Genomic DNA, 15,424 nt, shown 5'->3' on the forward strand with positions numbered 1-15,424 from the left:
GGTGGCTGGCTAGTGTGCTGCTGGGGCCGTATGTCAGCTTGGCAGGTTGGAAGTGTCCGCTGCATAGAGAGTGGGGGCACAGGGATAGTTATTTACTGAAAGGCTCTTTGGAATGGATGGGAAAGAAGGGTTGTTTAAAAAAACACAAAAAAACCCACACCAAGATAATAGTCACAGGTGGTTTGGCAGACTCCAGAACAAACCAGGCCCTCCCCAAACACAGCCCGATTATAACTGAACCCAAGCAGCAGGGCAGTGTCCCAGCCCTAGGACGTTGTTCTATCCTGCCGTTACAGCTGTGGGAAAAGCAGGAGAGAGTCTGAGAAAAAGCTAAGAAGGGAAGTACGGTGGTGGTGAGAGAGGTAGCCTCTGGACTGAGAGAAGTGGTGGATGTAAAGGGAAGCTGAGGGTGCAAACATAGGCTGTTGACTCGGTGAAACCCTAATTTCCCAATCCTCAGCATGAGCCTCCGTGTATGTTTGTGTCTTCTTGGAGTGAGCACCTTGGGGTTCCTAACACGGCTCAACCGCTCTTTCCCCCACAGTATGGGGCTGACGTGAAGGCGTGCGACGCCACTGGGCACACAGCCCTCTTCTACGCCCGCCAATCAGGGAGCCAGGAATGCACTGACATCCTCTTGCAACACGGCTGCCCGAACGAAGGCTACAGCAGCATCGCCACCCCTGGCCTGCGCCGGAAGAGCAGCAGTGCCAGCGTGGGAAGGACCGAGGCCCGAACTGCCCTGGTGTAGCATCCCAGGGGGAGCCTCTTTCCCTATCCCAGTGGTGCAGCAGGGGTCCAGCAACTGATGCCTCTTCTCCCTAGGGAGACCCCACACCCCTCTGGCATCCGGACTACGTGCCAAGGAGCTTGGATCATGAGTTCCCGTCTCGCACAGGATGAGGAGGTGGTGGCCACCCAGAGCTCTGCTCCAATGGCTCTGCTTGGCGCAGGCTGCCGCCGCCGTCACCCGAACCACCTCGGCGGCTGGCGACTCTCCTCCCGACTGCCAGGCCTTGAGCTGCTCTGCTGGTCTCCAGGGCAACAGCCATCTCTAAGGCAGGCCGCCAACACCTGCGGGGAAGAGAGAGAGCAATGCGCCCCAGCGCTTGGAGTGAAGGATCAGGGCCCAGGATGGCTTTCTCTTCCCAGTTACTGGGGACTTTTAGAAATGGGGAGGGCGGGGGTGGGCAAGTGGTGAGTGGGGGTTTTCCTTTTCTTTCTTTCTGTGTTTGTAACAAGCTTTGAAGGTGGAATGTAAATCAGTGTTATTGGAGTGGTCAGTGACCCAGCCTCACCTAACCAACTCTATGAGGGCCCAGAAAAGCTTGGCTGTCAGGGAAAAGGTTAAAAAGTGGTCCAGCGAGTCTTATCTTTTGTAAGGCAGTGCGCAGGGGCCTAAGGTTTGAGAGGGGGCCTTCATGCCATTTGCAGAGGGAGAAACCCTTTGGCCTTTCCACATGGCCCTGCCAGGCCTCTCCAAATAGGCCACCCCCCCTTTCAGTCTTGGCACCTTGATTCCTTTCCCTCTGGGGAGGGGGCGAGAAGGCACTGCTTCAAGCCTTCACCTTTTCTGCCTTTCAACAAGGTTTCTTTTTGGCCCTATACCGCCATGCGCACTCCCCCTCCCACCATGCACCTGCCACTGATCTGCCCCCTGCTCTCTCCTCATCCCTTCAAATCACTTTCTGGTTCCTTGGGAGAGGCTCCCGCCATCAGCCGCCAGAACACTGCCTGCCAGCTCAGGCGTGGCTGTTTGCTCTGAGTGCAGCCGGGAGAGTGTGACAAAGGACACCGATAGGAAAGCCCAGGCCTTGGCTTTTAAAACAAGAGTGCTTTTAGAAAGGGTTATTTGTTGAAAACTAAAGAAAAAAGGCCCTTCCCTCCCTCCCCATCACCCAGACACCACCTCCACGTCCTTCTCTGGCTAGACTACTGCTGTTTTAATTTATTGCTTCGTAAAACTCTTCCCTCTCTCTGGCTGGGCAGCATGTCTGGGGACAGGGTTCGTCGTCCTCCTGTCCCATCACTGCAGCAGAGGCACCTGTGTGGTTTGCGATGAGTGGTGTGGCCTCAGGCTTTATTTCAAATCCGTGATGAGGGTCCTGGCAATGAATTCCAGGAGGAAGGTGAACAGGCGCTGACTCCCCACAGTGCTGGCTGTGGCTCAGTTCATTTCTGGGCTGCTTTGTTCAGGGCTGGAGCTAACGAGTGGGCCAGATGCACAAGCCCACCCCGGCCACATCACAGAGGCGCCAGGCCTTTCTTTGCCCTTCTGAATTGGACCACACTCATGAATGTATTGGCGATTGTGTTGCACGAGGCTTACAGGCCCTGGGTGGAGGTGGAAGGGCCTGCTGGCAAGGACTATCCTGCTGCCACTGCCTCCTCCCTTGCAGAGTGAAGAAAGCTGGGCCTGGCACAACCAGATGTTGAGAGGGGCTACCTTGCACCTCGGGCCCCTGCGCTCCTCCGCCCCATGCCTTGGAGGTCTAGAGCCTGTGGTCATGAGGGGGACAGGTGGGGTATGGGGGGGGGCTCTTGAAGACTGAATGTAATTTATGCTGTTGGGCATGGCAGTTCAGCACAAGGTTCTAGGAGAGCCTCTGGTGCAAGCCCTCACAGTGGGATGGGATTATAATACCTCCTGGGGGGAAATATGAGGTTTGGGGGTGGGGGGAGGGGGACGCAGAAGTGCCAGAGCTGATAGTATTGGCCCTGTGCCGCTGTTGTAATCTCTTGGATTGTAACTTGTAAGTACGTGACAATGTAAGAAGATGTAATAACAAAGACTGGTTATTCCTTCTTGTGAGTGTGGTCTGGAGTTGGATTTGCTGCTGGGCGGGGAACAGTTCTTACTCGGTTTCCTTCTTTCCTAGCAGAGATTAAAGCAGGAAAGGACGCCTTTTAAGGCCACCTTGAATTGCAGGGGTGAGGGAGTAGGAAAGTGTTTGTGGCCACAAGAGAGATTATCAAGGCTGGGTGTCCAGAGGTTGGTGGAGGACTGGCTGCACAGACACTTCAATGCTGCTCTCATCTTGAGAGGTCTCAGAAGCAGCAAGCAAGTTCACCCTGCCTGGCGAAGCAGGAACAGAACAACACTCCTCTGCACATCACATCACAGCAGGCAGAATGTTTCCCAAACCACACAGGTCTGGTGAACAGGAGGGACTATAAACAAGAGGACTAGCGAGACAGAGAAGGAGAGCGTTTGCTTTGTTTACATTACATACCCCACCCCAGTTAGCTACACTGCTGGATCTGATGCGAGGCCTCACAAAATACTAGCATTAACATGAAATCCTCCTTCTGGTAAGGTTGGTGATTCAGAGATTTTCATGTTGCTTCCTTCCTTGGCCCAGGTGTGCAGATCTGCTGGACTCCGGGTCCACAGGAGCGGCAATAAATGCTGCTCTTCAACCAACTGAGCAACCAAGGTTTTAGGTGCTGCCTACAAACCAGTTTGTTGGAGCAAGTGGTATCACACCTGAACCAGGGATGTTGTCTGAGCTACAACAAAACGTGTGCTGGAACTAACTCTGTCCACACAGCACATTCCAAGTACATGTACCACCCAACAAATCATTCTCATTGTATCAACAAAGCTTCTGCCCATTCTTGTTACAACCACAATCCACTGGTGTAGTAATCTGCAAATGAAGGCAGTTCAATTTTTGAGTTATGGAAATTGGCAATCGGCTAGCACAGTTTAAAAGGAGGGAAAGTGTAGCCAAGGGAAAAACCCCCACTATTAGTTTGGATAAACATTCCACTGAGCAATACGCCATTGCAGGTCGCAGACTATCCTTGGCCAACTTCCTCTGAGCAGGCTTCGTACCTGTGGCTGGGTTTATTACCACCAGCCATTGTACTGCAAGACCTGAAACCACAACTTCTGCAATGCCATCAAGTATCCTACAAAGCCGTGTTGTATCAAACTGACATTATAGAGAAAAATCAGCACACCTCTCTCAAAAGCAAAAGACAAGGTTTATTAATTTTTTAGTACTAGAGTCTTCCAAGCAGAAAGGTACAGATTCTATAGAAACATTAACTCTCCCCGTCATTTAAGTATCAAAATACAGAGTTAAAACTCACTTCAAATGGGTGTCTTTTTTCTCCACAGACTGGCTAGAACACAAAAAAGTGTTAAAGGGAAGATGAACTTCAGCAACAGATATTTGAAGTTACGATGTGTAAAGGGAAAAGGATTAGTAGTGATCCAGAGGAGTATCCTTCCAGTCCTAAATTTTACTTTCCTGGTTTACCTAGGATGTATACCTCTTGATCCTTCTAAGAGAGGGAAACATTGTAGACAGAAACACTAAAAAGATAAATATTTTTCTTTACTACAAAGTACAAAAATACTGAGAACAAACCCCTCTAAACAGCACAGGGGCCAACTAAACTGACTCAACATTTCCCAGCTTGGAGAGTCAGATTTTTAAAAGCCCACTGCTCATAGGTTTTCCTAATGCAAAGATCTAGAAGTCTCATAGCCCTTTCCTAGCAGAAAAATCTGATGCAGAAAGTGTGACAACTCTTAAGTCAGGGATAGGGAACCTGTGGCCTTCCAATTCCCATCTATCCAGCTAGCATGGCCAGTAGTCAGGAAGGAAGGATGGAAGCTACGGGCAGGAGGACCACTGGTTAGCCACCTCTGCTCTAAATCAATAGCACTCACTTTAGAACAATACACTTAAGAGACATCAAAGGAGCTTTAGGAATACCACTGACACAGTCAAAACTAGCTTAAAAGGAACTGAAACCATGAAAACCCCGTTGAATGTCTAGAAATCCCCACCCACAACAGGGCTGTAACTATTGCAAAATCCATTTGCTTCAGCAAAACTTAGATTGCTGGCTAGTCTTCTCACTTCCTGGCTAGTCGGTCTCACCGACAACAAGCAAGCCAAGTGTTTCAGACCAGTACACGAGAAATGAGGTTAAGATTACTTCCCCTTCCACAATCAAATATTAGTTCCCTCTTTGGTAACAACAGAGTTAGGAGCACCATCCTGGGAATTATTTCATTCTTTGTAGTCCAGCGGAATGAAGCACCTGGAGAAACACGCTTTTTCCTAATTTTACGGAGGAACAGAGAAGCTCTCAAGAGGGTCTCCTCAAGAACCAAGGCTGATCAGCTAAGAGCAAAATAACGCAAGCTAGATGCTGGCAGCCTGAAGGGGGTGGGGTGGGGACTAAGCAGAGGCTGTTCCGAAACAAGAGCCGATGCGTCGTCCAGCTATTCATGTAATCGTGTGGGAGAAGTGCTGCGTGCAGAGACATTCATAGCTTCCGTTTCACCAAGAACTACAACAACCCCTCTCTGCCCTCCAACAATACAAAAGCAAAGTCCCATTGTCCTGAGGTTATACAGTAGTCGAAACCAGGCTGCTAGGATCACTGAAGTACATTAGCTGACTCAAACTGTTCTTCTCTTGAGCTACATCTACCCTAGTTGGTGGTGTGGGTAGAGGCCGAGAACTGCCTTGGGTATAGGTGATATTCGCACCACAGTCGACGTAATGATGAGTCTCCAGGGAACTCTGAGTTATGTGGCCAATGTAGGAGATCTTCACTGAAGTCCTGAGAGGCAGAAGCAAAGAGAAGGAATCACAGCGGGGGAGAGAAAGGCTGCACCCCTTTCTACTATGCTAAAAATGCAGTCATTCAAAGAAGCCCTGAGGCAAACATTCTCCCCACTCCTTCCCCAATCTGTTTTGGGGATTTGTGTGATTTATTCTGGTCACAGAGTTCAGCTTTCAAGATTTGGACTGACCCAGCAGATAATTTTTTATTTTATTTCTCACAAAACTATACGGTGGTACCTCGGGTTAAGAACTTAATTTGTTCTGGAGGTCCGTTCTTAACCTGAAGCACCACTTTAGCTAATGGGGCCTGCCGTTGCGCAACTTCTGTTCTCATCCTGAAGCAAAGTTCTTAACCCGAGGTACTATTTCTGGGTTAGCGGAGTCTGTAACCTGAAGCGTCTGTAACCCGAGGTACCACTGTACTTCCTTGCAACCGACACATTTACTGGGAGTCCAATGGTCCTACAGGTCAGTGTCTAGTTAGGAATTCACACTTTATCGACTGATGTCAAATTTACTTCTAGCAGAGGCAAAGCAGAATATAAGAGCAGCATACCTCATGAAAATCACCATGTTGTGCACTCTGATCTTGGGTAAAGTGCAAAAGAAACTGGAAGAGACCAAGACAAAGAAATAAATTGGCAAGAGACTTGAACAATTAAAAGGAAACACACAAAATGTGAAGTCTTGTCATGTTAATCATATTGACAAATTACCATCTCACGACAAGTGTTTAATGAAGTGCAGTGCTCTTCAAGCTTTGATAACATTTTGATGCCTTTTTAATCTTTATTTGGGAGCTATCTGCACTTTCTAGCTTGAACAGCCTTGTGAGGCAGGTTATGCAAAGAGCTTGAGCTAGCCCAACCATCCAGTGGAGATTCAAACCTGGGTCTCTTTTGTCCTAGCCCAACACTCTAACCACTATACCACACTGGCGTGAGATAGCTGGGCCTGCAGCAAAGTAGCAAGAAGGAGGAAGGGAAACCTAGGAACCAGGAGAGAGCAGTGGCATAGAAGAAACAAGACACTACACTCACTCACTCACTTGAGGCTTCTTGGTTTGTGGCGGGAGCATACAATAAAAGCTATTGTAAGTTTGGCTGGGAGGGACATGATTCTCCACATCTTGAGAGGCAATGCTACAATACAATCGCAAGATATTGCTGAGAGACCATTTCCAAAGCTTGTGCACAGCTTATGCTTATCCACTGGCTCTATTGTGCAGTTGCTCCAGCAGGCATAAGACAACTAACTACCCGAGGGAACCAAAAGCTCTCTAGAAAAGTGGAGGTGGGTGGAGAGAGGTGGCAGCTACTCTGGGGTAAGTGCTGCAGAGCCTAGCTGAGGTTCAAACACAGATAAGCAAAAACCAAGTCCTTACTATACATAAGAAGATGGTCCACCCATTTCAGCCTTCACTGTGAAGTTCACCTGGAAAAACAGGGCACAAGCAAAGCCGCATTAGTTTAAGAGGCTGCATCTCCTCCCACCCCACCATAAAGGCAAGACCCCTATTGTCTTTCCAGACTGCAGTACCAGCTGATCACTCAGTGCCTGGATACGGGTGACGTTGTTGATCTGCCGAGTCCCAACCACAGTATTCATGTACTGCACCTGGCTGGCCAAGCTGGTTACTGCTACCGAGTAGAAATTGGAGTTTCTGATCCGGAGAGTGGCCTATAAAGTAGGGTAGAGGAAAAGAAAGCCGATAAGATTCTTGGCACCGATCCAGGAAACTACAGCTGCATTAAGTAATATATAGACACACTTGGGTATTACCGTGATGGCAAGGACCACAAGGGAGTTTTTCTCATCAAACCAGACCGTAACCACTTTGATGCCATTGTCATCCACAAGGACTGAATGAGGAAAGAGAAAGAAGACCACCAGCCCTGACACCAGGAGGCAGAGCAGCACCGACACCAAAACATAGAGTTTCCTGCAGAGGACAAGATCAACAGTTAGCCAGCTTCCCTTCCTGGGCTCAGCTCCTGCTAACAGATCCACACTTTATATGCATAAGAACATAAGAAGGACCTTGCTGGGTCAGGCCAAAGGCTTCCTGTTCTTACACTGATCAACCAGATGCCTATAGCAAGCACATCAGCAAGCAGGGCCTCAGGGTAACAGCACTCTCCTTGCTTGTGATTCCCATGAAAAATTAGAATATGATGGAAAAGTTCATTTATTTCAGTAATTCAACTTAAAGGGTGAAACTAATATATGAGATAGACTCCCGACATGCAAAGTAAAATATGTCAAGCCTTTATTTGTTATAATTGTGATGGTTATGGCATACAGCTGATGAAAACCCCAAATTAACAATCTCAGAAAATTAGAATATTAAATGAAATCAGCAAAACAAGGATTGCAAATAGAGCAATATTGGACCTCATAAAGGCAGCAAGAGGAGTTAGAGACTTCATTTGTACTTACGTCCTTTGAGGTTTTAACCTCTGGTCATGGTATGGTATTAGAGCTACCAATTCGTTGACTTGCTCTAGAAGAAGAAAGCAAGAAGTAATTGCCAATGCTAGAAGCTCTCAAGTCTTACAGGCTTGTTTTCAATGCACAAATATGTGAAAACTGTGAAATCTGGGTTTCCATATGAAAAAGTCCTAAATAACTTACTTGAATTTCCTGTGAATTATCAACAGGACTAAGAAGTGAACAACTCTACAAGGACGGGTGGGATGGGGTAGGTGTTACCTAAGCTGTTTAAAAAAAACAGGAGGATGTGATAACTCATACACAGCAAAACAACAGACTGTTTTCAAGTCCACCTTGGGAACCTTTAGTTTAAGTAAAATAAACAAACAAAATTGGGAAGGGGAACCTGAGGCCCTCCAGATATTATTGGACTACCACTCCCATCCCCTGTGGCCATTGGCCAGGCTTGTTGGGGCTGATGAGAGTTCGAATCCAACAATATCTAGAAGGCAACAGGTTCTTCACCCCTGTATAGGATAGAAATAGAAATAAATGTAACGAACAAAATTATACACTTGTGGCAGACATGAGTCTAGAATCACGACTGTGCCGCTGATCTAGAGGTGCTACCTAGCACACCACAGAGTCTGCCAAGTTTGCCCCACCAGAGGCAGGCAACATCAGGTCTGCAGAGTGAGATTCAGTCTGTCCATGCTCACCTCTGAGAAACGAGGTGCACACCACGTCACCATGTGACTGTTATTTATAAAGGACATAAACTACAAGTGGAAGGGAAATCACAAGGTGGGGGGAGGGAGCAGGGAAGATCCCACGGGATGAAACATGCTTTCAAAACCAATGGGAGCTGAAGCTTGTTATGGAGTCCACTGACAACAGAAGGGAGTAATACCCCTCCCCACCTTCTCACTATATAGAAGGATCTGGCAACTTCTGTTTCAGTGTATCTGAAGAAGTGTGCATGCACACGAAAGCTCATACCAAGAACTAACTTAGTTGGTCTTTAAGGTGCTACTGGAAGGAATTTTTTTATTTTGACTATGGCAGACCAACACGGCTACCTATCTGTAACTGTTCTCAAATACAGTTATTGCACAGCCCAAGGTGAGATAGTAGGAAATGCTAGAAGACAGGATTTGCAGGAGTAGGAAAAGGCACTTTAGGATGCCCTTAAGCTATGGCCTAGTAGTGCAAAAAAGTCACCGTCCTCTGGAAGTGAGATAGCAGGCTAAGGTATACAGAGCCAGAATTACCTGTTGGGATGCAGCCAGTGCCTTGGCAGGAGGGGCAGGTGATGCTGTCTCGCCCAGTGAATTCAACATATGGAAACCTAGCAATGTCTTCCTCCCGATCCTTGTTATCTAGCAAATCGTTGTCCTCTTCTCTCTGTCGTCGCCTGGAGGAGTAGGAGCTGGTGCCGACAGACTGCAAAGACCCCATTGCACCAGGTTTTTTCGGGAAGGAGGGGGTTCCTAACGTGTCCTGAAATGGTGAAGCAGAGGACAAATGTTGACATAAAAAGCAGTATCTCTCCCACCCCAGGTTAATCTGCTTCAGAAAGGGACACCATCAGTCACATGTAATCCAAAAGAAAAGGTTAGAATTCTGCACCAAGATGGTGATGGGGAAATGAATGAATTCTGCAACCTGTATACAATCTACATTTTTGCACTGTTTCCCTTCACTTTTACACCATGTATTACGGCTGTGCTAAAATTCTGGGAAGGGGCAAAACAAGAGGATATCTCATTTCTCTCACCTCAAAAATTCAGCTTGCTTTGCCCAGGCATAAGAAAGCAGAGAGAGAGAGAGAGAGAGAGAGAGAGAGAGAGAGAGGAGTGACAACCAAGTATCCTGTTTGATATTTAATTAATATGAGCAGGGTGCTAGCTCTTGAAATGTTTTAAGTTAACTGCCTTTTTTAAATTTGAAGTTAGGCTGCCTTGAGAAGGGTTTGCCCTAAAAAGACAGCCTAGAAATCATTAAAAGAAGATACAGTACTCTGAAACCAAAATTTATTGTCCAGTTCTACTTCCTGCACTTTATCTGGATCCCAAACAGCTTGCAGCATATAAACAGTTGCAGCACCTTTGTCTCCCTCTTGCTAATGCAATCACAATAGGAAAAAATACAGCAAATGACGCTGTTTTCTCTGCACATGAATATATAGGTATTCTGTATCATACAGATTCATATGTTTGGCCTGCCGCTGGTGGGGCTATGTTCCCGGACAAGAAAAGGTATACTGTACACCTAGGAAGTGCTTGTAGATGCAGCATCATCCTTTGAAGTAAGTCTGGAAACTGCCATTGCTCCAGAATGCAGCAGCCAGACTGTTGCCTGCTGCAAGATGTTTTGGATTTCCATACAGCGTTGTTCCAGCTTCACTGAGTCCCTGTTTGTGTGAGTCTTAACTTTGAAAGCCCTAAAGAGTCTGGGACCAAGATACTTCAGGAACTGCCTCCTTCGATATAAACTTGGTCGTGTGTACCATTCAAGAATTGCAGGTCTGTTGCCTGAACCCCTGTCATCTAAAGCAGGCATGGGAAAATCTGTGGCCCTCTGATATTGTCAGACTCAAACTCCCATCAGCCACAGCCAGCACAGCCAATGATCATGGGACTTAGTCCAGCAACATGGGTGTGGGAGGGCGGGCACAAGTTCCTCACCCCTCACCTGAAGTAAGGCATGCATGAATGTGAGACGAGACTTTCCCCAACTGTAACATTGGAACGCCCAGGGCACCGCTCACTTTGAGTCAAGCAGTTAAGGTTTGGATTTGTAAAAGAAGAATGTGGACAAGATTAACAACATTTTCTGATCAGCTGATGATTTTTAATGCTGTTTCATTTGTGGTATTCAGGGTGGATAAAAATCAATGATTTTTTAAAAAAAAAATAGGATTTTTTTATTTAAAAAATCCCCCACTGGGTTCCAACAACTGCACTGACACTTAACTGTACAGAATATACACCTGAATGTAGAAGCATAACCAAAGGGGGGGGGGGGTAGGGTGGAAATAGTAACTGGGATCTATAAGTCCTTGAAGTGCTTGCCAGTCAACTACTAAAAGTTCACTGGTTCCAGGCCCTTCTTCCCAGGACTCGCCTGACATTGTCTAAACAATAAAGTCTCTAACCACAGTAGTTAACAAATATGGATACATATGCTATAATGTTATTCTTTTAGTTAAATAAATTAAATTGTTATTAAGGAAATGATTATTTTTCTCCTTCCAATATAGTACAGCAGAAAAGTTGTCTAAATATAAACAGTTAACTTATTAAACCTCACAATAATTTCATAATTATGTCTATGTATTTCTAATAGTATAACCAAATCAGTAATTTTTTTTATAACTGTAAAAACTTCACTAAAAATTTATTAATCCAAAATCAAAACCTTCATCTGGTTGTAAATATTAAGATTATAGCAGCAAGAATGAGTCTTTATGTAGAATCTGATTTAAATCAAGTCTTACTGACTAGTGATTTAAATCTATTTGATTTAAATCAAATCCACCCCAGTGGTATTGTTCTTAAAATGTGCTGTGGTGAGACATCTTAAGAGCCACCCAGAGACAAGACAGGGAAACATGTTTTAATAAATAAAACAAACAAGAACTAAGCTCTAGTTGTGGACATAACCTTAAAAGAAGCATACCCATGTCTAAAAAACAATAGCGCTATTTTTTGGGTAGATAAAGAGAATGCGCACTGGTTAGGAGATGTTGGAAGAACAAACTTAAAACACATAACACAAAGAAAAACACGTAAAGTCAAGACCAGCCCCTTCACCACTCAAGATGGGCAAAAAAGAAGGAGAGAGAGGGTCACTAAGCAAGACCAGAAACACTCATAACAGTATCTAATTAGACTCCTAGAAAGTGAGGAAATCCACGTTCCCTAAGCACAAGCCACCCCCCCCTTCCCTCCACTTAAACCCTTTGCTTCTTCTTACCCCCACCCACCACCCACAAAGTAGCTTTGCTCAAGAGCATCTCTCTCATGGCCCTGACCCATTTCTCCTACAGGGCCTCCCACCCCATTTCTCTACAAGTAGCTCCCCTCCCCACCTACCCCAAGACAAAAACATTATTTACTAGCAAGATGAATGTCATTAGGACAATGTGTGACTGTAGGGATGACTGCAATAGTGTCATTGTGGGTCAGGCCTTTCAGCAGCAGGAATGAAAGGCCTTGATCACACTGTAACACTGCCCTTCCTCCCATATACTGTACAGCATTTTATATCCCCCAACAAAGATGGGATTATTCATCATTATTTTACATGGGGGAGAGAGGGGGAGAGATTTATACAAGGGAGCATTCGGGGACACCACTGGGTTGGGCCCTAAGACTTGGGTCACACTGGTGTATGACAGAGTATTGAGAGAAAATATTGAGGTCAGTCCTTTTTCACAGATTCAGTTCATGTTTTCACATTCCTGGTAATCCAAGTAGGATACCTGGCCATTTTAAAAGGCCCTCAAGCGCACCTTACAAAACTTAAAAATTAACAGAACCAACCAACCAAAACAAGAAAATGTGTAGGGCACCTCCAGGCTATGTTTTTTGTTTGTTTTGGGGCGTGTTCTGCAATATGTCACTGAAGCAGTAACAGAACATTAGTACAGTGGTACCTTGGTTTACGAACTTAATCTGTTCCGGAAGTCCGTTCTTAAACCAAGCCGTGCTTTCCCATAGAAGCAGGGGACTCAATTTACAAATGGAACACACTCAACAGGAAGCGGAACATGTTCTGCTTCCAAGGCAAAGTTCACAAACCAAAACACCTCCTTCCGGGTTTGGAGCGTTCTTAATCTAATTTGTTCATAAACTAAGCTGTTCTTAAACCAAGGTACCACTGTAGTGGGTTTAAATTGGACAATCCACCCATCATTCCGCTTTGTAAGTTGTTCTGTGATGCTTCCCCAGTGCTACTGAGTTGCTGCCATTTGGAGAGGCACTCTTGAACTATAAGGTAACAAGAGTGAGACCAAAAAAAAAAAAAAAAAAGCCAGGACATTTATGGCATAAAAACTTACAGAATTTCAGAAGGAAGTTAAAGGACATGCACTGGCAGGAAACCAAGTTGTATGCCCAAAACTTTTGCACGTGCAAAAAGTACCAGAAAAACAGATCACATAACCACCTTGATACCATCATGAGCACAGATCATGAATGCAAACTAAAAAGGGCATCTGGAAGGGGCCATAATCAAACACAACAGCATCTCAGCAATTTAAACGCTTTATAAGCAGCACAAACAGAAGTCAGGGAGAGAGCTAATCCACCCCTAAGGCATGACAAAACAACACAGCCTTTACAAGCCGTGGAAATACAGGTGGTGGTGGGGGAGCAAACAAATATTCAAGAGAGAGTTCCACAAAAGAAGAAGACCTTGTCTTATGTGGACTCCAGCCACACCTCTCATGGTCGCTAAACAGAGAGCCACCTCCACTGGGGACCACAATAGACAGGCAAGATCATACAGGAGGAGCTATTTCTTAAAATTCCCATGCCCAACTATTCAGTACAATCCCACACACAAATTTAAAGTTGGAGGCACACATCATTCTTCAACCTGAAAATGGCTATTCTGACGGCAGCTGATTTTTTTCTATAGGATGAGTGCACATTCACCTTTCTACAAGGACCGCTCACTTCATACTTGCCTGCACCTTATAGTCAAGAGGCACTCAAAAGTGCAACTCTATATTGGGGTAACTGAACGATGCCATCACACAACCCCATGCAGAGAGGTGGCAGGATTATCCTCTCACCCCTGGCAAAGTGACGAACTGAAAGGAGGCAAGACCCATATAGTGAATCATGCATTGCAGAGACACAACAGACGGCTTCTTTCGTGGATGCGCAAACTTTACTTCTCACGCGCACAAGCAGTTTTCTCACAACCCGTGGCTTTTGAATTACTAAAGCAGATAGCAAGACTAAATGAGATACTTCACCTGGCGGGTTGACAGCCAAAACTGGGGAACAGAAACATGTTGGATAGGCTGTGCAAAGGCAGAACCACCCTTTAATTTCTTTTTTAAAGGGGGTGTGTGTTAGTTTCAAACAATGAGGTGCAGGAGGAGAAAGAGGGTGGGGAGAGAAGACAAAGGTAGAAAGATGGCCGTATACAGAATCATAAGGGACCACAAGAGTCAATCTAGTCCAACCCCTTGAATTGCAGGAATCCTTTGCCCCAACGTGGGGGCTTGAACCCATAACCCTGAGATTAAGAGTCGTGTGTTCTACTGACAGAGCTACTCCTAAAAAATAATAATTGAGGCCAGTCTCACATAACAGGTAAGGTTAAAAGACTATTGGGACAGATACTAGAAGAAAGGCAGCGGGGTGGAAGGGTTAGGAGTGTCAAACTAGGGCTCAAGGGCTATTTTAATATTCTTTTGGAAGCCGCCCAGAGTGGCTGGGGAAGCCCAGCCAGATGGGCGGGGTATAAATAATAAATTATTATTATTATTATTATTATTATTATTATTATTATTGGCCGGCCAGCCCCACCCGCCACTGCCCCTCTCTAAGCAAAGACCACCTCACAAGGGTGTTGTGGGAATAAAATAAAAAGACGTGAGAAGGGGGGGGGGGAGAACGCCGGCCACGCCACCACCTTGAAGGAAAAGGAAAGGTATTTATTTATTTTATCAAACTTACACACCGCCTGACTGCGAAACGACGACCCCAAAGCAGCTTACGAAAAAATAAAAGAGTGAAATGGAGAGAGAGAGAGAGAGAGACAAATACAAAAGTTAAAACGCTGACCCCTATTAAAAACCACCTCAGCTTTCTAAGCATTTGCGGGGAGGCTGGTGTCGTAGAAACAGCAGGTGCTGAAAAGGGGTCTGGAAACCGCTTCGCCTCAGCTGAGGAAGACCCCGACCCGCTTCGGGCCACCCTCCCTTCCCTCTCCCGCGTCACCCGTTCACACGTTCACCCTCCCACCGCCCCACGCAGAGTCACCTCCGGGCTGAAAGCGCCCCAGCTCCGGCCTCACCGGCGGCTCCTCGCCATCTGCTGAAGCCGCTTAGCGTCGCTACGACACCCAGCAGCGTCACAACGAGGGAGGGGGCGGTGCCGAGAGGAAGCCACGCCCCCGCCCGGAGCCGCAAGACGCAACAGAAGAAGGGGCGTTTTCAAGCCCGCCCCATATAAGGAGCCGCTCACCTCCCCGTGCGCAGGCGCGGCATACGGGCGTGAGACAGCAGCGCGCGTGCGCAGTCCTAGCACCGGCGTCAGCCCGTATCACGAGGAGCAGGCGCGCTGAGACGCCGAAGCTTCGGCCCCCCACGAGGGAGCGCTGTTGGTTTCACTGCGCATGTGCGAGCGATGGTTAAGCAGGGGAAGGCTCTGTCT

General features: G+C 46.5%; 2 protein-coding genes across 6 annotated transcripts in view; one reads left to right on the plus strand and one right to left on the minus strand.

Moving 5' to 3' along the window:
- The window catches only part of AGAP2 (ArfGAP with GTPase domain, ankyrin repeat and PH domain 2), a 117,239-nt gene extending 114,430 nt beyond the window's left edge, over positions 1 to 2,809 (plus strand). For all 4 annotated transcript variants that reach the window (XM_083484363.1, XM_083484364.1, XM_083484361.1 and 1 more), the window contains one exon: positions 545 to 2,809. In XM_083484363.1, the coding sequence (XP_083340489.1) occupies positions 545 to 751 (207 nt within the window). In that variant the 3' untranslated portion in view covers positions 752 to 2,809. The remainder of the gene's footprint in view (positions 1 to 544) is intronic.
- Positions 2,810 to 3,971: 1,162 nt separating this feature from the next.
- TMEM106C (transmembrane protein 106C) lies at positions 3,972 to 15,183 on the minus strand. 2 transcript variants are annotated; one of them, XM_083485439.1, is made up of 8 exons: positions 15,032 to 15,183; positions 9,299 to 9,527; positions 8,034 to 8,097; positions 7,377 to 7,536; positions 7,134 to 7,274; positions 6,979 to 7,028; positions 6,151 to 6,204; positions 3,972 to 5,589 (listed from the first exon to the last, which is right to left on the minus strand). In XM_083485439.1, exons 2-8 carry the CDS (start codon positions 9,483 to 9,485, stop codon positions 5,373 to 5,375), a joined length of 873 nt encoding a protein of 290 aa, XP_083341565.1. In that variant the 5' UTR covers positions 9,486 to 9,527; positions 15,032 to 15,183; the 3' UTR covers positions 3,972 to 5,372. The 2 variants fall into 2 exon arrangements, with proteins under 2 accessions (XP_083341565.1, XP_083341566.1); XM_083485440.1 differs by lacking the exon at positions 15,032 to 15,183 and adding an exon at positions 14,017 to 14,039.
- Positions 15,184 to 15,424: the final 241 nt, after the last annotated feature.

Source organism: Podarcis liolepis (assembly GCF_965112155.1).
Source record: "Podarcis liolepis genome assembly, chromosome: 2".
NCBI classification, from domain to species: Eukaryota; Metazoa; Chordata; class Lepidosauria; order Squamata; family Lacertidae; genus Podarcis; species Podarcis liolepis.